The 22,256-nt window shown below is 43.1% G+C and overlaps 2 protein-coding genes across 6 annotated transcripts in view; both read right to left on the bottom strand.

Moving 5' to 3' along the window:
- The window catches only part of LOC308079306 (NACHT, LRR and PYD domains-containing protein 3-like), a 201,639-nt gene that overhangs the window by 126,195 nt on the left and 53,188 nt on the right, over window positions 1-22,256 (bottom strand). The window lies entirely within an intron of this gene.
- Window positions 586-22,256, bottom strand: part of LOC308079307 (protein NLRC3-like) — a 23,195-nt gene continuing 1,524 nt past the window's right edge. Inside the window, exons 2-11 of one of the 3 annotated variants that reach the window (XM_080420732.1) lie at window positions 20,000-20,155; window positions 19,478-19,591; window positions 18,618-18,737; window positions 17,305-17,418; window positions 13,788-13,837; window positions 11,607-13,530; window positions 9,664-9,840; window positions 5,756-5,908; window positions 4,493-4,542; window positions 586-1,842 (exon numbers count right to left, since the gene is read on the bottom strand). In XM_080420732.1, the coding sequence (XP_080276858.1) occupies window positions 1,295-1,842; window positions 4,493-4,542; window positions 5,756-5,908; window positions 9,664-9,840; window positions 11,607-13,530; window positions 13,788-13,837; window positions 17,305-17,418; window positions 18,618-18,737; window positions 19,478-19,591; window positions 20,000-20,136 (3,387 nt within the window). In that variant the 5' untranslated portion in view covers window positions 20,137-20,155 and the 3' untranslated portion in view covers window positions 586-1,294. The remainder of the gene's footprint in view (window positions 1,843-4,492; window positions 4,543-5,755; window positions 5,909-9,663; window positions 9,841-11,606; window positions 13,531-13,787; window positions 13,838-17,304; window positions 17,419-18,617; window positions 18,738-19,477; window positions 19,592-19,999; window positions 20,156-22,256) is intronic. The other 2 variants (XM_080420733.1, XM_080420734.1) reach the window with 2 other exon arrangements.

Here is a 22,256-nt window from a genome sequence, read left to right as displayed (position 1 = left end):
CACAACGCGGCACATGGCAGCGCGTTGTGAACTTGTAGATCAGCTTTTTTCAAATATCTGATGTATAAATAGAGGTTAAAGTGTTTAAACTGATTTTGATGCTATATTAAAACATTTAGCTGGGGACCCCCTGGAACCCCCTCAAGGACCCCTGGGGGTCCCTGGACCCCACTTTGAGAAACACTGGCAGAGTTTACACACACGCACGCGCGCGCGCACACACACACACACACACACACACACACACACACACACACACACACACACACACACACAGTCTCAAAGTAAGGTCCAGGGACCCCCGGGGGTCCTAAGCAAAATTATTGAATATAAAACATAAAAATCACTTCAACCACTTTGACCATTTTATACGTCACTATTCCAAAATAGCAGATCTACAAGCTCACAACGCGTCGCATGGCGGTGCGTTGTGAGCTTGTAGATCGGCTATTAAGATTAACCCTTTAAGACCGGGAACGCATCCGTGTCATTTCAGATTTCTTTGGCTATTCAAAAACAGCAGATCTACAAGCTCATAGCGTGGCACCGAGTGCCGCGCTATGAGCTTGTAGATCTGCTGTTTTTGAAAAATCGTGAACATGTGTGCAAATCTTTGAATAAATATATGTATTTAAAGCGAGCATTTGTAACTCAAATCTTTGCTTCTGGGGGATTCTACAAATATCTTCTAAAACACTTTTCTGAAAAACGTATGTTTCTATAATATCAGTGGTTCTCAAACTTTTTCATGTCAATACAATTATATGTATTTGGCCACAGACCCCCATCTCAAAATATGTTGTTTCAGGGACCCCCCAGAAGCAAAGATTTGAGTTAAAAATGTTTGCTTAAAAATATATATAAGATTTGCCCAAATTTTCACGATTTTTCAATTTTTCAGAAATAGCAGATCTACCAGCTCATAGCGCGGCACTCGGTGCCGCGCTATGAACTTGTATATCTGCTATTTTTGAATAGCCAAAGAAATCTAAGATGACACAGACGCGTTCCCTTAAAGGGCTAAATAAATATGAAGAAACGTGTTATAATTGTGAACATTTTTAACAACACAAACCCTCTCTTATGTCAGTGTGCTGCTTCTATACCTGTCTGCTTGTTTTATTTATGATGACGTCACTATGATGTCACCATGAGTCAGTCGTGCCCAAATATGGAGTTCTATGATGTCAGACTTAGCATGGTGTCAAAGTATCCATGGTAACCATGACAACCTGGACTCACTCAAACATGTGGAGTAACCATGGAGACCTGATGTCCTCCTCACAAAGAGACTCTATCTCTTCTCACACAGACGTACTGAGGAGGGGGAGGGGGGGGCTACCCTGAACCCAGCATAGAGCGGTTCAGAGAATGTGTTGTGGAAGGTGAAGGTGTACAGGTGAGTCAGTGAGTCTGAGCAGACCTCATAAAAGGACAGATTCCCTAACGGACAGTCCAGATACACTGCTACTCTTTTGGAGCGCCCAGAGGGACTGACAGGGAGGACAGTCTCCTTACTATTGTGTCTGACAATGTAACTGTAATCATCACAGTACAGACTCCAGGACTTATCATTGTATCCAAGCCCACAGTCACCACCACGTCCTTTCCTACTGATTCCTCCATAAGTCACTGCTATAGAAACCACTCCATTCCACTCTACCTCCCAGTAACAGGGTCCAGTCAGACCCTCTGTACACAGAACCTGTGGCCAGTAATCAAACCTGTCAGGATGATCAGGATGAGGAGGACCTGTCCTCCCCCGTGTCACCACCATGTTGTTCTCAGACAGAGAGAGGAGGCTGGATGCTGTGTTTGTGTTCAGTGTGAGATGAGAGAAATCTGATGAGAAAAAAAACACAATAAACATTAAACATCATTCACTGAGAGACCCCCCCCCCCCCCCCCCCCATTGAGACCTGGAACACATCTGTGTCACTTTTTGATCTGAGCTAAAAAACATTATTTCACACTTTGGGCTATTCAAAAATAGCAGATCTACAAGCTCATAGCACTCGGTGCCGCGCTACGAGCTTGCAGATCTGCTATTTTTGAAAAATCTTGAAAATGTGTGCAAATCTTTGAATATATATTGTTTTAAAGCGCACATTTTTAACTTGAATCTTTGCTTTTGGGGGTCCCTGGAACAAAATATTTTGAGATGGGGGTCCGCGGCCAAATACATATCATTTTGGGGGTCCTTGACATGGAAAAGTTTGAGCACCTTTTTTTTAGCTACAGTGTTACAAACACACTGGTCACAGAGCTGTTCTTTATAAGGAGTATGTTTGCAGAGACAGGACTAATATGTGTTTAGATACAGTGTTACAAACACACTGGTCACAGAGCTGTGAATGCTTGTAGATCTGATATTTTCGTCACACATTTAAGTATAAAATCAGGCATTATTTAGGACGACATCAAGTCACGTTCAACACAGTCAGCCCACACATCAAATAGAGACGTGTGAGACATTATGAGCTTGTAGATCTACTTTTATTTTAAATACATCTTATCTGCAAGATCATCTACAAGCTCACGATGCGAGGTATTGTGAGCTTGTAGATCTGCATTTTTTAATTTTAAATAAAGCTTATCGACACGTTGATCTAAATGCTTGTAGATCTGCAATTTTTCTTATAAATAAAGCGTATCTATAAGAAGATCTAAAAGCTTGTAGATCTGCTATTTTTCTTTTAAATAAAGATGATCTACAAGCTCACAACTCCTCACATCGTGAGGCGTTGTGAGCTTGTACTGTAGATCTGTTATTTTCTTTTTAAATAAAATATACAAGCAGATCTACAAGCTCACAAGGCTTCACATGGTGAGGCGTTGTGAGCTTGTAGATCTGCTTGTAGAGGTTCCACTGCTCCAGTGAAGGTTGTGTGTATGTGCAGATATCTGCTCTTACTATCATTATTATTGGTGGAAATACTAATAATTTGAGCCTGAATGATCAAATCCTGTGTTGAGGGTCACACAAGAATAACATGCACTGTTTAAACACATTAAGACCAGAACCAGACAATTAGAAAAACAAGATGATCTACAACAGTGGTAACCAACCTTTTCAAGCACATGAGTACTTTTTATTCCGATGTATAAGCTGAGATCTACCACTACTATATGTAAAAAGAACACTATGAGTAAGACATCATTTACTTTTGCAATTTCTGACAGGCTCAATCTATTTAGTTTGCATACATCCACACAAAGGCTAGTAGTCTAAATATGAATAAACAAAATGGCAATTTTGGGGGAAAATATTATAAAGTTGACACTTTTTAGGTTACTTTTTAAAAACAAATGAAAACACACAGGGACATTAAATACATTGTTATTACAGATATCTTATCTTCAAAGCACAATATTGACTTTCTCATCAATTAATATTCACATTTAGATATTCTGTTCAATTGATTGAACCTGTTTGTGATCGACTGTGATGGCTTTGAAGATCCACATGTCCACCGCTTGGTTACCAATGATCTACGAGCTTGTAGATCTGCTATTTTTATTTTAAATAAAGCTTATCTGCAAGATGATCTACAAGCTCACAACGCCTCAAGTGGATCTACAAGCTCACAATGTGGGGTGTTGTGAGCTTTTAGATCTTCTGTTTTTATTTTAAATAAAGCTTATCTACAAGATGATCTACAAGCTCACAACACGTTATGATGCAACATGTTTTTGCCATGAAGACGATCTAAAGCTCACAGTGAATAACTATTCTACTAGTTTTCAACTTGTAGATCTACTATTTTCGTTATTTTGAAACACATCCAATCTACAAGCTGGCAATGCATTGTGATGCGACACATTGAGAGCTTTGTAGATCAGCTATTTCTGATATGTTTGAATTATAGCCGATCTACAAGACAGACAGACAGACAGACAGACAGACAGACAGACAGACAGACATTAGGTTATATTTATATATTTGTATTTTTGGTTTCCTTTATGTTAGGTAAGAATAGGTTTTGTTTTGTTGCTTCATAGTCCCACCCTGAGGTAATGGTACATGATGTTATCTTCAATCTCTTGGTATTTTAAACCTGTGTGTCCTGACTGTTTGGGGAAGGAGGGAGTCCATGGTTTATGTTGCACCTAGTTGACCCCTAGCCTGGGTTGGAACAGACTAGAGGTGCGGGCTGCTGTGCGGCCCTTCTGTCTAGCCGCTGTTTGTATTGAGAGAGAGCATGAGCCCGTATGAAATGATGAATATGAATTCAGTGGAAGCTACTGAAGAGTTTTCAGGACAACATCCAGGGAGAGAGGAGCCAGTATAAAATGACTGACAGACAGACAGACAGACAGACAGACAGACAGACAGACAGACAGACAGACAGACAGACATAATGACAGACAGACAGACAGACAGACAGACAGACAGACAGACAGACAGACATAATGACAGACATAATGACAGACAGACAGACAGACAGACAGACAGACAGACAGACAGACAGACAGACAGACATATACTCACATCTTGTAAGGAGTTGAGGTTTAATCCAGTCTTCTCCTCCATGTTTCACTCTGTAGGAAGTACAACATGAACATCAAAGTTTGAGTTAAGTTATATTAATATAACTTAAAAAGGGTCCTAAACAATGGCATTACTTAGATTATTTCAGACCTATATTTTCCTGTTCCTTCTGTTGCCACAAAGGAAAAGGAAAATCCATCCGACACATTTGCGTTATTTCCTGGTAAATGAATGATCGCGTCTCTGTCAACAGAGAGTTGCACGGATGTTACAGACAAATCGGTGATCACGTGCCTTGCCAACAGCCAGCAACCTGTGTTGATTGCGTAATCAATAGGTCACCACTGTTGGTGTGACAGTGTCACACGACTGACTGACTGACTGGTTTGGTTTTGTATTACATTAATTTGTCACACCTGTTGACATGACAGAGATTGAGAGAAGACAGAGAGGTTATCCTTTAGTACGGTCGTAGAAGTATTCACATGATTGTTGGATTTGTTGTTGAAAAGAGAAGGAAGAACATCAATGTAAATTATGTCAGTATGTTTGGTGAAGCTCAGCACAGCTCCACACTGTGGCCACTCTGATAGGCTGCTCTCTTGATTTTATGTTTACCAAACTTACTCGTAATGAGGGGATATTAAGTAGGATATATCATTCCTTACAAATAGGTTTTAATCTTCAGTAACGCAAAAGTAATCTAACAAAAGTAATACTGTAACGTAACAGAATACTTTTTTTAACAGCAGTAATCCTGTAATTTAACAAGTTACTTTTCAAATTAACGTTACCCAACACTGCTTGTAATGTAGTTACATTAAAATTAGTGATACCTAAACATATTATGTTACATTTGATTGCTTTTCATGTTGTAAAACAAAAGGGACAAAACTGTTTATATTTTTATATTTACTTCACTGACTTCACTGAGTGATGAAGGAACATGGAAGGAATGTTGGGGGGGAATTTAATACAAATTAAAAGTTAAAATTGACTCGTAAATCAGAGCTCAGAGGTGAAGTATTGTTTTGATAAAATGATAATAATAATAATAATAATAATAATAATAATAAGGGTAATAATAATAATAATAATAATAATAATAATAATAATAATAATAATAGTATGATTCATTTGCATATAGGTGATGTATTGCACATTCATTTTACTCATATTCACCCCCAGCCTGCCTACCAACCATTGAAACATTCTAATAGAAACAGTGAACTAAGCAACATGAACACAGTTCATTCTACTCACTGGAGAGTCTTCAGTCCAGAGAACAGCTGCAGCGCTGAGTCATTCAGGACGTTGAAACACAGGTCTAGTTCTTTGAGATGGAGGGATGGATTAGAACGTAGAACTGAGGCCAGAACTTCACAGGATCTCTCTGACAACCAGCAGTGAATCAGTCTAAATGAAGAATCAAACATCAGATATTACATTATTACTGTCTAGAAAAACTAACCATCTATTAAAGGACCTGGTCTAACTGTCAGGGTTTGGAGTAGAGATACAAGAGCTGAACTCTAACAGGAAGGAGTAACATGAACTAAATAATCTTTACTTGATCTTAAAGAAAAAGGTAAACTTCCTGTTGATTTAGTCATTCTCACTGGAGGAAGGAATAAATAAGACTGGATCTGCGGATGTGGATCCTCAAATAGTAAAATAAACAGAAAGTTTAAATTTTTCTTAAAAACAGTCTTTGTACAGGGTTTTGTGACGTTATATACCGTCAGAATCAGCTTTGTTTGCATTCATCGCGCTAAAAGAGTGACTTTGAGAGACGTTTCTAATCAACTGAGCAACGGAGCGATATATGTCACCAATTTATTTTTAACATTTACAAATATTATAAACGTAACATTATTACCCAGTCACCCACACACTGCCTACCCAACATCCGTTGTACTATACATAAACAAACATGGTAGCGAACACAGCAGCAGGTGACGCTCCTGCTAAACAGGCTCAAAGTTAGTTTGTATGGAAGTATTTCATACATATTGTTACGAAGATGACGACGGCGATACGGTACCACGTCCGTATATGGACACAACGCCAGCGTGACGTAGTCTTACGACCGCATGACATCATATCCTACTCATAATACTACAACGCTGTCAGATGGAAGGCGTTCGGAAGATATGGCAATAGTAATAATATTAATACCTAGATAAATACCAGGGCCTCTTCACCATATCTAAGTTGCGTGATTAAGGATCTCTTAATCCGGGTCCGCCGTCAAACACTTGCGGCGATCGATAGAAGTAGCCAGCCCATTAAGATATACAGTCCTTTAGAAGTAGTAGCAGAAAGCTCTGTTACATTTGGTCCTTTACGATCCTCCTCATAGCAAGAGAGGAGCCTTTCGCCTAGCCCCCGAGATCGATTGCGAGTGCATCTGACTCATGTATAGCCAGGATAGCATACCTGGATAGCCGACCCTCAACCTTAGGACGGATTTAGACTCAATTTGCCTTTTGCGCTACGTCCGCTGCGACCATCCAACAGATGCCACTCGCTAGGAGATATCCCGGACAAACCTACACGAACCTTGGGACTCACTTTTTCGTAGCCAGGGGCCAGGAGCCCTTCAGGCGAGCCCTTGGCTGGCAGCCCCTCACCATCCCCGAGACCCCAGCCAAGGAATATGACGACTTCGCAAGGTTCCTCCGGAGCGCCAGCAGGGAGATGGACGCCGGCAGGCATGATAGTGCCACCCGCGACAACCTCATGCGGAGCATCGTTATGAAGCTACCTTTTGCCGTAGCCACTATCGACTGGCGCCGTTATAAGAACGATATCGAAGACAGGGGGCACACCATAGCCTTTGCCAACTTAGCTGACTTCGTGTCTGAGTACGCCAGACGGCGAACGTACCACGATGCTGACATCTATGACCTCCATGGCCATGCCCACTTCAAGGCCGCTGACGCCATGCTTCGCATGGCGCGCACACACACACCATCCACCACCGCCACCCACAGCTCGGATCCGGAGCCGTCCACCACCGCCGCCCGCGACTCGGACCCGGAGCCGTCCCTCTTGGACGCCGACTTGCAACGACAACTGCTTCAGTACCACCAACAGACGATGGAGGTGCTGCAGCTCTTGACATCGCGACTGCAGCAGGCGAGACGCCTTCCCACCTCCACCATCCCACCCTTCGACGGGGACTATCTCGTCTATCTCCACTTCTTATCCAGTGTGGAGGCCTGCTCCGAACACATGGACGACAACGAGAAATTCGACCTCCTGTCCTCCCTCACGGAGGGGAGACCCCACCAGCTAGTCGAAGACTGCCGGTTCGACTCAAGCCCCAAGACGGCACTCACTGCCGCTATCAAGAAACTCGACGAGACCTACGGAGACATCGAGAACGTCTTCGAGGCGCTTCACAGCAAGGCCCTCAACTGGCCCGAGTTGAGAACAGCCGAGGACTACGCGCGCTTCGCCGGGTTCCTGCGGAGCGGATGAGAGGATGAAGGCCGGCACGTGCAGCACGCTCAGAGCTGGCTACGCCAACCTGTCGGGCATCGTCAAGAGGCTACCCCACGACGCACAGGAGTCGTGGTTCACGCTCGTGGCAGACATACATTTTAAACATGTGAAAGTCACCTTCGACGACCTGTCCTCCTTCGTTACGAAGTGCGCCATCCGCCAAGAATACAAATTCACCTACAGGGGACCGACGATAGCAGACTCACAGACATCCCGTGACGCCGCCAACTTCGGCTGGAACAACCGTTTCCCCGACACATTCGGTGGATACAGGGGGGGGAAGTCCTACAATAATCCCCGCAACCGTGGGAGGTCCCCCCAAGGCAACTGGCGCCCCACCGCAGACAGACGTGGAGCACAGCCACCCCGGTCCACAATGTCCAACTACGTGGCCACCGGTGGCAACACAACACGTGAAAAACCCCAGGCGCCCGAAGTTACCACAAGAGGAGTCCGTGCAATTAGTCCCGTACACAGGACCAACAGCCTGGCTGTCAAGCCAAGCTGGGCGAGGCCCGTTCCGACATCAACGCCAGACTTTGCAGCGGTGCCTCCTCATCCTCCCTGACGCCATAAGGCCAAGAGCGATAATGCTATGGGGGGAGAGAGACCCACGAGCCGAGAGAAGGCCTCCCAAACTACCGCGATCAACGACGCAGAGGGCCCTTATAGATTCCACCGGCGCAGTAGGCATGCCACCCACCGTGGCCTCCTTCGAAGTGGAACGAGGCACAGGGCCAGGAGGCCCAATCCAGAACAATCTACATCGAGTTCAGGTAACAGAAACAAGAGACGCGAACTCGATCGTCATCCTCAGCTTTGTTACCATGGCGTTCTATGCCACCGTGACTGTACATTACGGTCACAGGCTCCTCCTAAGCTTCCCCTACAGCTACACCGCTGCACCAGCTGCGTAGCACATCCACCCACATCGCTCGGACCCGACGGTACGTCAGAGCCCCCAGCCCGGAGGGAGATGAAGGCCTAGCGCACCGACACGACGGTCCGAAGAGCGACTCATGGAATCCTGTCAGCCCGACTACTCTACTCAACTAACCATCTGGTCGACGGACTCAACCAGGCGGTCCTATGCCACAGTGCGATGGAAATGGATGCTAGAATGGGTATGGTGTGTAGTGAATGCCTTGCGGTATCTCTGACACTCCAAACCGGGCAGAGAGCACGCACAGGTCCTCCACCCCCCACCATCAGGAGGAAATCGAAATCAAGAAGGGCGGGAGAAAGACATTACATTACGGTCATTTAGCAGACGCTTTCATCCAAAGCGACTAAGACACTATAGCGGAACACCGCATCGGACATCGCCACTTCATTTGGGAATTATGAGAGTATGGTCACACGGCGGGAGCCAAGCCACCACCTCTCATAGGCAGGAGTGTTACGAAGATGACGACGGCGATACGGAAAGTGCACAGAATACATTTCGAAAGATATTAAAATTTAGTGTGCTCACTCTTCAGCGAGCCCATGATAATAATAAAGCCATATATCTCAGCATGGCTTTACATACTGTGGTCAGTGTACTGTATCATCATTCTAATCAGTGTTGGTTACCATGCTGTCAACCTTTTTCACACTCTTCAAATAAGATATCACCACTGTATTCATATCATATTTACATTCTGGTAAATTAATCTGACCTGAGAATCTCCAGACAACAGTGTGGACTCTTCAATCCAGCACACAGCAGGTCCAGTGACTTTCCCTTCCCCAGGTCGTAGTAACCCAGCTCCAGTTGTTTTAAATGTGAAGGATTAGAGCTGAGAGCTGAAGCAACAACTTCAAAGTGTGACTCTCCGAGGCCACAGTCAACAAGTCTGTAAATACACATTAAATGCAAAATCATTAAGACATTAATGAAACAAATGATACAACAGGTAGTTCTGACCAAGCAATCTGATTGGTAGAAATCCTGATTGGTAGAAATAGGCTCTCAAGCCGTGCTCAAATAATCATGACATCACACCTCTGTGTTCTCAAATGAAACTAATAAAAATATAGAAATCAGCTGTGCTGATCAGACAGAGTCTGCTAAGCTACAGTTTCATGGGAAGTTCACAGACATAGCTAAATCTGACATTAAAGACATTTCATTTCTATTGAATATCTTAAATACAACGAGATTAACAGAGATACCACTGGCAGAAAGGTTGTTATTTTGATAGTGAAATGCTGCTCATTATAAATAAATGTTATATGTTTTATTTTGATGGTAACTGTATAATCACAATATTACACTGGAGGATGGCTTTACCATGATTATTGTCACTTCAGTGATGCTTCTGTCATACCAATAATTGATTGATTTATTAGTCAGAAATGTAAACAAGGTACAGTTAGACATTAAGGTCCTAACACAAAAAAGTCCTGGGAACTTGTTTCCATTGTGGTCCTATGCATTCAATTCATCAACATAGAATAAAAAATCACACCCAGTGTGAAGTGGGCGGTGTGGTCACAGTGGTCATCACAGTGATGGAAGAAGTGATGGAAGAAGTGATGGAAGAAGTGATGGAAGAAACCATAACTTAAAAAAAACAAATGTATTGTTTTTTTTAAGTTATGGTCCTATTTATAGGGCTATGCACATGTGTCATGTTTCCCTAGCCAATCACAGTCCTGAATAGACTGTGATTGGCCAATCACGGTGCAGGGTTAGGGGGGTACATTTGTGGCCAATCACAGCGCAGGATTTAAAATCACACCCAGTGTGAAGTGGGCGGTGTGGTCACAGTGGTCATCACAGTGAAGGAAGTTCACTTAAAGAAAAGTAATATTGTGGACCAACCATTGTACACCCCTAACTAAAAAAAAACATAAATGTTTTTTTTTTAAGTGCATAGTCCTATTTATAGGGCTATGCACATGTGTCATGTTTCACTAGCCAATCACAGTCCTGAATAGACTGTGATTGGCCAATCACGGTGCAGGGTTAGGGGGGTACACTGGTGGCCAATCACAGCGCAGGGTTGGGGGGGTGCAAATGTCCAAACCTCACATATAGGGGCGGTTTCACCGCCCAAAATAACACAATAAATAAAATGTCAACAAATACAAAACACTATCATGTACAAAGGAGAAAAGAGAAAAATGGCAGTGAATGACATAGGACCACAATGGAAACAAGTCCCCAGGACTTTTTGTGTTATCCTTTTATCCTAAATGTCTGACTGTAGTACCTCATTTTAGATTAATAAAGTATTCAATCAATCAATCAAAACACCCCCTTTCTATGGGACATTGCATGATGGTCCTGGGACCCGTCCGAGTTATGTACCGATAGGCACAGAATAGTAAATGATGTTGTGGGGACTGCATTTGCCCCAACTGCCACTCAAAGTGACTACTGGCCAATCACAGTGACCATCTAGCAGCATTTTAAACCTCAATCTTGTTTTTTATCCTGCTTCACTGGGGACTGGCCTTTATTTGCTCATAGCTACACACAATACACTATATGTGACCTGGACAGATTTGAGACCTAGTTATTATTTGAGCTTTTATATTAACCAATGAGTTATAGTGTTATAGGTTTGAAGGTAGTTTGACTCTGTTCTAGTAAATGTTCTATATGAATACTAACCGAGCCTTTCTGCTGTTCCTGACAGCTGGGACCAGTCTCTGTCGCCCGCTCTGGTTTGTGTTGTATGTGTCCAGGTCCAACTCATCCAGAACCTCCTCTGACATCTGTAGCATGAAGGCCAGAGCTGAACACTGGGACTCAGACAGTTCTGTGTTTGATCTGTCCCCTGACTTCAGGTACTCTTGGATCTCCTGATGTACTGAGTGGTTGTTCATCTCCATCAAACAGTGGAAGATGTTGATTATTCTCTCAGGAGAGTGATCTTTAGTGGTCATCTCCTTCAGGTTGTTGATGGCTCTCTGGATGCTCTCTGGACTGTTCTCTGTCTGACCCAGCAGACCTCCTAACAGCCTCTGGTTGGACTCCCGTGAGAGGCCATGAAGGAAGCGGACAAAGAGGTCCAGGTGGCCATTCTCACTCTCTAGGGCTTTTTCCATGGCTCTCTGCAGGAAGTCATCCAAGGAACTGACACTGCCCCGCAGGAATGGCTCCAGTACCTTCTTGTTCTTCTCTGTGAAACAGTGGAACAGGTAGACTGCAGCCAGAAACTCCTGGATGCTCAGATGAACAAAGCTGTAGACCGTTTTCTGGAATTTCACACTCTCTCTTTTGAAGATCTCTGTGCACACTCCTGAGTACAGTGAGGCGTCTTTCACATCAAGACCACACTCTTCCAGGTCTTCTTGGTAGAACATGATGTTACCTTTCTTCAGTTGTTCAAACGCCAGCCTGCCCAGCTTCAGAAGAACTTCCCTGTCAGACATTGGAGGATTGCTAGTTGTTGCATTCACTCCAAGTAGTCTTTGTGACGTGTTCTTCAACCAGGTCATCATCTTCGCCTGCATAGAATTTGCTCCTGGTTTTTGACTCATTGCTTTCACACTCGGCCTCCTGTCACCATCACCCTTTACTGAGCTTGAATGCTGTTGATTCACCTCATGTGGCTCTTCATACTTCAGCGTCTTCCTCTTTGTCTGGACCAACAGGAAGTGGCCGTACATCCCAGTCAGGTTCTTGGGCAGCTCTCCTGTCTCGTCTGTCTTCACCATGTCCTCCAGAACAGTAGCAGTGATACAACAGAAGACTGGGATGTGACACATGATGTGGAGGCTCTTTGATGTCTTCAAGTGTGAGATGATTGTGCTGGCCAGCTTCTCATCACTGAATCTCTTCCTGAAGAACTCCTCCTTCTGGTGGTCTGTGAACCCTTGCACTTCTGTTGCCATGTCAACATAAGCAGGAGGGATCTGATTGGCTGCTGCAGGTCTGGTAGTTATCCAGAGGAGGGCTGAGGGGAGCAGATTCCCTTTGATGAGGTTTGTCAACAGCATGTCTACTGATGATGTCACTGTGACATCGGAAACAATGTCCTTGTTGCGGAAGTTCATTGAAAACCTGCTTTCATCCAAACCATCAAAGATGAAGCCAACTTTCCAGACAGCGAGCTGCTCTGCTGTGACCTTCTTTAATGCTGGGTGGAAAACATGGATCAGGTTGAGAAGACTGTACTTCTTATCTCTGACCAAGTTCAGCTCCCGGAATGAAAAGGGAACCAGGAGAACGACATCTTGATTTTCCAAACCCTTTGCCCAGTCCAGAGTGAACTTACACACAGAGAATGTTTTTCCAATGCCAGCGATGCCCTTGGTCAGAACGCTTCTGATTGGAGTCGTTCTGCCAAGGAGGAGGGGTTTAAAGATGTCACAGCAGTTGATTGGTTTGTCATGGAGGGTCTTCATCTTGGAAGCTGTCTCAAGCTGCCAGACCTCATGTTGGTTATTAACCCCTTCACTCTCTCCCACTGTGATGTAGAGCTCTGTGTAGATGCTGCTGAGGGAGGGCACTTCAGTGACGTATGTCACATGATCAAGACTGTTCAAACTGATCTTATAATCCTTTAAATCCTCCTGCAGATTGACATCTGCTATGAGAAGAGAGTTCATGCATTTTAAACATTCAGGTTTATGCTTCCTTACAGTTGTGTATGCACATTATTCATTAAACAACCTCTAGAAAATCTGCAATTCATGAATAAAAACAGCCAAAATGAATAAAATGAGGTAATTTGTTTTTGTTCAGATTTAAAAGATGGTTATTTTCTATTTGGATGTGTTTGTGTTTTAGTGTATGGCTTCTGCCATTAATGCATGTCAGGTTTTAACATTAACAAGTCTGTCTTACTTTGTCCACTTCTGGTTTGTCTGAGTGTCTTCAGTCCAGGTGTTTTCTCTCTGTGGAGATGAAAGTAATTTATTATGACTATATGTAACAGAGATTAGTGGGTTCCACTTGCTCCTTAGTAAGGGCATTTCTTATTGGTTAGTGGGCGGCACCTTATTGAGTAACACAGGTGTCCATGTTAGAGGGGTGCCAGTCTTGATTAGATTTGCCCAAGGTAAGATGTGTTCCTCAGCACACTATATTTTCAATAATAGTTTACTGTGATACTGTGATGAATACTGGTCATTCTAAACATGCTAAATGTACCTACATGAAGTAGTGATGCTTTGTACATGTTTTCAGTTAGTCATTTTGACATACCAAACAGTATATTGTGTACAACAAACTGCTGTTAATTCTGTTGTAGACGTGCTGCTGAGGCGTGTGTTATACCAAAAGAGGTTTCTGACCAGAGAATTGTGTCTATTCTTACCAGGTACATATTGTTTTCATTGTATTGTATTGTGTTGTATGTTTATTGATTGTTAGAATAGGCCAGTCTTGATTAGATTTGCCCAGGACGTGCTGCTGAGGCGTGTGTTATACCAAAAGAGGTTTCTGACCAGAGAATTGTGTCTATTCTTACCAGAATAAACTGTCAACAAAGAGAGGGGTCTGGAACTTCATTCATCCACACAACACAACGCAGATCAACCGTTACATATACAATAGACTTAAATGACTTATATAATATAATTCATATTCATGAATGCATTCAGTGCCGGCCCTGACCTATTTGGTGCCCCAGATTTTACCCAGACGGAAATGACTGCATGGCTTTAACAAGTAACACTGTAGTAGTAGGTTGGAGAGGCTTATTGTTGGCATCAGCCAGAGTGCAGGAGTCTATCCCCGTTTCACAATGTACACTAAACCCCTGGGAGATAACACCTACCATCAGCCTGGGGGCAACCACCACAGTGTTTCTGTTGGTAAACAATACCTACCATCATTCTGGGGGCAACCACTGGAGTGTTTCTGTTAGTAAACAAAACAGTACTCTACAACCGCTACAGTGTTTCTGTTAGTAAACAACAGTACTCTTGCAATGGCTAGTAGGCTTAAGCAATACATGGATGTACAGTACAGTACCTGTGGAAAGCCTGGTTTCTATTTACTATTCAGTGCTTAGATCTGGTCTAGAGCTCGGCCACTGTATTCGCTAATTTCCACACATACATGTACATAAGCACACAAACTGTTTCTGTATCCACTCTACACCGGATGTTGATATCACAGTAAACATGGCTAGCAGTTAGCACAAACGTGAAATCAATGCAGCACACACACACACACACACACACACACACACACACACACACACACACACACACACACAGCGTTCTGTTATCTTTCTAAAACACACTGGTTTCACGCAGTCTTTCATAAAACCAACTAAAAAACTATGCGTCGTCATAAGTCATCCATGGCAGTATTGGCAATTGGACGATGTCTCCTCATAAGTCGTCCTTGGCAGTGAATGAGTTAACATTATCGGCTGTTAGTTTGAAACCAAGTGTTAGTGTATTTTTGGCCAGGATCAGCAAAAAAACTCCTAGCCCTTGCTACAACATTACAGGGAGAATGGTTCCATGCCACGCCAGATGAAGAAAGGTCCAGGGACAAACGAGAAGTTCCTCACTGCTGAGGACATCACAGGGGTCCTGAATTCATTACTAACTATGCAGAGATCCATGCCATTTCCCTACCAAGCCAACACCCTGGTCACTAAGGCTGCACGATATATAGAAAATGTGCCTTCATCGAGGTATCATTTCATGTGCGATATATGTATTGCACGAGGCGGCATTTATCAAGGTAAATTACATATCATTTCTAGTTGTCGATGGAGCAATCCCATCGGTAAAGCACCGTGGAGTGGAGAAGTATAGATCAAGTTGAGCACAGCTGCTCCTCCCCGCCCCTCTGCTCTCACACACTCTAACCCTGTTCACCAGGCTTATACACAGACACACACACACTCTCTCTCTCTCTATCTCTCACACCTTGAATAGACTGGAATACTTATCAATACAATACTACATCTCAAATATACTACTCTTTGTCTGGTAATGCTACAAAAACAAGTACCATCTGTGCCAAAATATCAATCTAAATTATGAGCAGATATCAGACAAACTGCAGGAGCAGATAGACCATCTTAAACATGCTCGAAGCGAGCGAGAGTTGTACCAGGAGATGACAGCTGACAGTAAGAAGACCTGTGAGGAATTGCAGCTGTCTCTAGACTACTAACCCTGGAGGGGTTTTGTATCTCTCTTTCTGTCTCAGGTGCACTACCCTTCTTCCCCTCTTCAGGTTAGCACGCTTTTTCTCACTGCACTCAAGTGTTTCCTATTCGGTGTCCACTGTGAAGGTTAAACGAAGCAAGTGAATTACTTAATCGATGAAGGGATGTTATAAGGTAAGGGCAGCAATGCAGTCATCAGCTATGTGCATCATTTTGTTCAACAACTATGGAGTTTGAGAAACAGATGTGGACTATGCACAACCAGGTCTGGTCCTGACTGGTGCTTTGGACGTTTCAAGCAAGTCTTCAGGAAGAGCAGAGTGGAAACCTTGGCAGACATTGCTACGGTGGTGACTAAAAGGTGTGAGGTGAAGGGAGTGAACATCTCCCAGCTTGTAAGACATGGAGATGGCACAGTGCTGGTTGAAGGCTACGACTGGCAGCAGCATCTGAGTCCCTACTTCTGAAAGCTCCTACAGAAGAGCTACCAACACTTCAGGTGATTATCATGGTCATTGTATTAGCTATTCTTTTTCATGAACACGATGGTACACGATGTACATCATTTGGGGGCGGTCATGAATGGGTAGAGATCACCTGGGAAGCAGAAGGTCCCAGGTTCGATTCCCGGCCCTGGCAATGTGTCCCTGAGCAACACACTTAACCACTAACTGCCCCTCCTCCATGGGCAGCATTCAGCTGGGTGAAGCTGAGAGCTGAATTTCGGGCCCCCAGATGTGGTCCCTGGTGTGACTATTCTGATGGCAGATCGCTGAACAGTGTTTGTACCAATTCGACACATGCCCGAGGGTCAATATTTTGGTCCCGGCTCGGTTCTCGGTTCCGGGCGGACCCGTGCTACCCTCTACTGCACACAGAGTAACTTATAATCTATAGATAAACATTGAACAGGGAGGACACAACGTTATTAGACTCTGTGTCTTTTTATTTTATTTTTATATAGTGTGTATATTGTATAGTATTCTAGTGTGTATAGTGTTATAGTGTGTATATTGTATAGTGTTATAGTGTGTATATTGTATAGTGTGTATATTGTATAGTGTTATAGTGTGTATATTGTATAGTGTTATAGTGTGTATATTGTATAGTGTTATAGTGTTATAGTGTGTATATTGTATAGTGTTATAGTGTGTATATTGTATAGTGTTATAGTGTGTATATTGTATAGTGTTATAATGTGTATATTGTATAGAAGGATTCACAAACCTTGTGTCTTGAGGTCCAGGTTCATTACTGAAGTTAGGACCCAATCCTTTAGACCGATCACTCTTCATAGACACACAGCTGGGTGTTGGAGACTCTGGTCTGTGGTGAACACTTCTGGAATCATACAAATGTTTAAACAACTATTAAAATTTAAATTTGCAAAATTTGCACCTTAACTTAACATGAGATCACTTTGTTGTGTTTTAGTGTTGTGTACAGAATATTGTATAGTAGTGTTATAATGTTTATATTGTACAGTGATATAGTGTTTATATTGTATAGTGATATGTTTATATTGTATAGTGCTATAGTGTATATTGTATATTGTGATAGTGTGTATATATTGTAAAGTGTTAGCAGTGGTTATCAAACTATGGGTCGTGACCCAAAGTGGGGTCGCGGGAAGGCGCTGTTGGGGTCATTGGTAACCAAAAAAATGTGACTTTTTTAAAATCAAGAAACGGCAAAAAATAATAATAATGAGGTTGTCGCGACCAAACAAACTATTGGCTTGACTCCTCAAACACACACACACACAGCTTCGCCTCCAACACCAACCCAGTCAAGCAGCAACAAGACAACACACACAAGCCCTTGAAGAAGCTGAGCCACACAAACTTATTTAGCTCTGTTCATAAATAATTTACTTACAAATTATGTTCAATATGAGCGGGTGGCTTAAAAGTGCCATTTTGGCTGTTTTTGTTAGTCCGAGAGCAAACGGGACTACGGGTCCATTTGGTTCCATCTGTACCCTCGCAGAGTTAAATTTAGATTGCAATGTAGCGTTACTGTGCGGGTACACCGGGTAGATCATTCTCACAGACAGACAACCACACCAGTTACCTACAGTTGCCACAATGGATAAAAACGCCACCGTCGGGGTTCAAAGATAAAATTGAGAGGTGGATCAAGGAACTCCGGTGGTTCTAGCATCATATTTTTGCAAAATGCACCAGTTTACTAGCCTGACACTCAGCCTGAATTTTCATTTCGTTTCACTTCATTATTCAGTCTGAAAGCCCTCTCAATGCAGCGGAGTTCTGAGATGGGGGCGTGGCCAAAGTGGGACTCCACTATGAACCAACGTGATTGGTTCATACTGGATTGTCCCGATCCCGATTCGTCGTACAGATTTTCAACCGAGGAACACCCGCCTTCGAAAGCGTCACCAGACCCTGAATGCTAGGCAAAGGATTCAGGGGGTGGAGCCAGGCTACCAGTTTACATTACAAATGTGTGCACCCTGGTATAGAGTGTATATTGTATAGCTTTATAGACAGTGTGTATATTGTATAGGAGGATTCACATACCCTGTATCTGGAGGTAGAGGTCCAGGTTCATTACTGAAGTTAGGACCCAATCCTTTAGACCGATCACTCTTCATAGACACAGAGCTGGGTGTTGGAGACTCTGGTCTGTGGTAAACACTTCTGGAATCATAAACATACAGTATTTATACAATTATTATCAATGAAAAGGTCATTTCAAATTCTTTACGTTGTGTTTTCGTGGTGTTGCCTCTCTGGAAACACATGACACCTTCATATGTGTTTCAGGTTCAAATCTGTTGCTGAGCCAATCAAATTACGCTATAACAAACTTGTAACGGTCAGATATTTGATATTGACAGTGACTAAAATTCACGGGTTGCAAATGATGAATGAAATCGCACATGTTGTGGTTAAGTTTAACCCCTTTATCTAAATGAATCACACATAAATACAAAACATTAATCAAGTCGGCGTCTCTCGCACGCACGCTCGTATTGTTCCGTCTATCACAGTTCACACGTCTCCCAAACTCTCCCAAAACAGAAAGAAACTAGAAAAAGTGTTCCTCGGAACACAGGTATCCGCCAGGTCAGGTAGGTTATTGTGGGCCAGTAATGTTCAGAATTCACCAATCAGGATGGAGTATGAAAATTCGGGACTCAATTCTCGGTTCCGGGCAGCCTCGTGCTACCCTCTACTGCACACATAGTAGGCTAACTTATAATCTATAGATACACATTGGACAGGGAGGACACACTGTTATTAGACTCTGTCTTTTTCTTTTCTTTTTTATATAGTGTGTATATTGTATAGTGTTATAGTGTGTATATTGTATAGTGTTATAGTGTGTATATTGTATAGTGTTATAGTGTGTATATTGTATAGGAGGATTCACATACTTTGTGTGTGGAGGTTCAGGTTCATTACTGAAGTTAGGACCCAATCCTTTAGACCGGTCACTCTTCATAGACACACAGCTGGGTGTTGGAGACTCTGGTCTGTGGTGAACACTTCTGGAATCATACAAATTATTTTTCGATTATCATTTGAATGAAAATGTCAAATTGATAAAGATTCTTTATTGCTATGTCCCATTAAGTATAGAGAGTGACATATTTGGGTTTCCCCTCACAGTATTGCAGTTACATGAAAACAGAACAAAAATGAATTAAATAATATCACCACTAACATGTACTATAAATACAATACAATACAAGTTGCATAGATAGATATTCCATGTTTTGTTACATAGATAGATATTCCATAGTTTAATGTAAATGATTTGCCATTTCCATGCCTCTGCCATTTCCATGCTTCTGCCATTTCCATGCCTCTGCCATTTCCATGCCTAGTTGTGTCATAGTGTTATAGTGCATATTGCATAGTATTATAGTGTATATTGTATAGGAGGATTCACATACTTTGTGTGTGGAGGTCCAGGTTCATTACTGAAGTCAGGAGGATGGTCTTTAGACACACAGCTGTCTGTTGGAGACTCTGGTCTGTGGATGTGATGTTTGTCAGGTCCCTCCTCCTCTCTCTGCACACACTCACTCATCTTTAGGTCGTTATTTAACCTGTCAGGGTTACAGTCAATGAAATAGATCAGAAAACAGGAAATACTGGATGCATGTACACAACTGAGAGCATGTGACAGCGACACACACGCGCACACACACACACACACACACACACACACACACACACACACACACACACACACACACACACACACACACACACACACACACACACACACACACACACACACACACACACACACACACACACACACACACACACACACACACACACACACACACACACACACACACACACACACACACACACAGAGAGAGAGAGAGAGACAGACAGATTGTTAACTAACTAAAAAATGTTTTCCTTCCGGTGAAATATTTCACATTTTGTCCAAAAAGTGTATTTTAGACGTGAGGTGGGGGGCTCAGATATTTTAGACGTGAGGTGGGGGGCTCAGAGTGTTCCCACTTAGTAGAGTTGGCTTTCAACTCTATAAAACCCTCTTTGTTTTGGTGAGTAGAGAAAGTGTGTGTTTTATTTGTACTGCACACGAGAGGCTAAGCAGCCTGTGGTGCGAGCGCAAAGGCTGGAAAGTCCCATAACCTTAAGGAGACTCTCACTCTAACCTCACTACAGTACATATGACCCGCCCTACTCTGCCTCTGATTGGTTTAGTTTACACATGATGAGTGATGATTGGTTAAAGGTACAGTGTCACATATCACGGTAAGCCAATCTGAGGCAGAGTTGGGCGGGTCTTTGTCGTGATATAGTGTGAGAGTGACGACACTAACATAGACTCCCATCGTAAGAATGGAATGAGGAAATGCTCTGTCTGTCTCAATGAGGAAGTTCCAATGTTTGGAACTACAGCCCATAGCAGCATGGCGGAACTCTCTCTCTCTCTAAGCCAGATTCCAAACCCGAAAATCTCGGCCACTCGCTCACTCCCACTCGGTCACTCCGACTCCAAACCGGATGTGCTAAATTCCAATTACTCAGTTGCTTCTTGGAGGAGGCGAGTGGAGTCGAGTGGAGGAGCCGAGGAGGCTCTCTACTTCCGCATTTAGCGAGTGTACATCAAGTGTAGGCTCGACCACTCTCCACAGCTCCTCCGCGGCAGACTTCCGCATCACGTGTACACGTTTTTTTTTGTTTTTTCCCTTCTCCCGTGACGTATACATGGTCCTCCTCCACATGTGGCCACACAAACAATGCTTGAAACCCGAAACCATGCCCCGAAAACACCGGCTGCCCCCCCCTCGCCCCCGCCGATCACTCGTTGCCCATCTGACACACACACACACACACACACACACACACACACACACACACACACACACACACACACACACACACACACACACACACACACACACACACACACACACAGTGTAAATTCACTGAAAAGACGCAACAAGCCACTGGCTTTATTGCTTTGTATGATATAAAGTATAATACAATTATATACATTGTAATATATTGTGCACACTTATACTGTCTCAAAAGCTGATAGTTCATTTCTCTCCGTGCATGCCTCAATGCAGTGCATGGACTACTATAATTACTGTGACAAAGATTATGTTTAAAATAATGTATTGTATTTATATATAGACTGAATATAGGGTGACTATATTCTGAATTCCCAAAAAGAGGACACTTTACGCTATTTAACTATAGCCATACTCATTCAATTCTGAACCGATTCTTACATTTTAAAATTATCTATTTGCTGTGAAGGGTCTTCTTTCATGTCTATCAGTCATGATTTATTTCGCTATCAAACAATATCAAGCAAAATCACAAAATCGTCTGAGTTTTTTTATTTTTTCTTCGTCCAGAAGTGGGGAGGATATCACCCAAACTCTCAAAACCCCGGACATTTGAAGGATTTTATAAACCCCCCCCCCCAGACAGCCCCCCAAAAGAGTATATGTCCGGGGTAAAAGAGGACGTATGGCCACCCTGCATGAATGATGTAATTCAGAGTCAGACATACTCTGTAATATACGGTGGCTGTTATACGCAGCCAGTGCCGTGCGGGACTGCTGCGGGGGGTGGGGGGTCTGGGGACTGTACGAGCAAAAAGAGGGACGGGTCAGGATTTAATTCATAAATGTAAGTTTGCTCATCCTGGCG

This window comes from Gymnoscopelus braueri (genome assembly GCF_963280865.1).
Source record: "Gymnoscopelus braueri genome assembly, chromosome: 23".
NCBI classification, from domain to species: Eukaryota; Metazoa; Chordata; class Actinopteri; order Myctophiformes; family Myctophidae; genus Gymnoscopelus; species Gymnoscopelus braueri.
The sequence above is the reverse complement of the archived record's forward strand: the minus strand, read 5'-3'. Positions and strand labels throughout refer to the sequence as shown.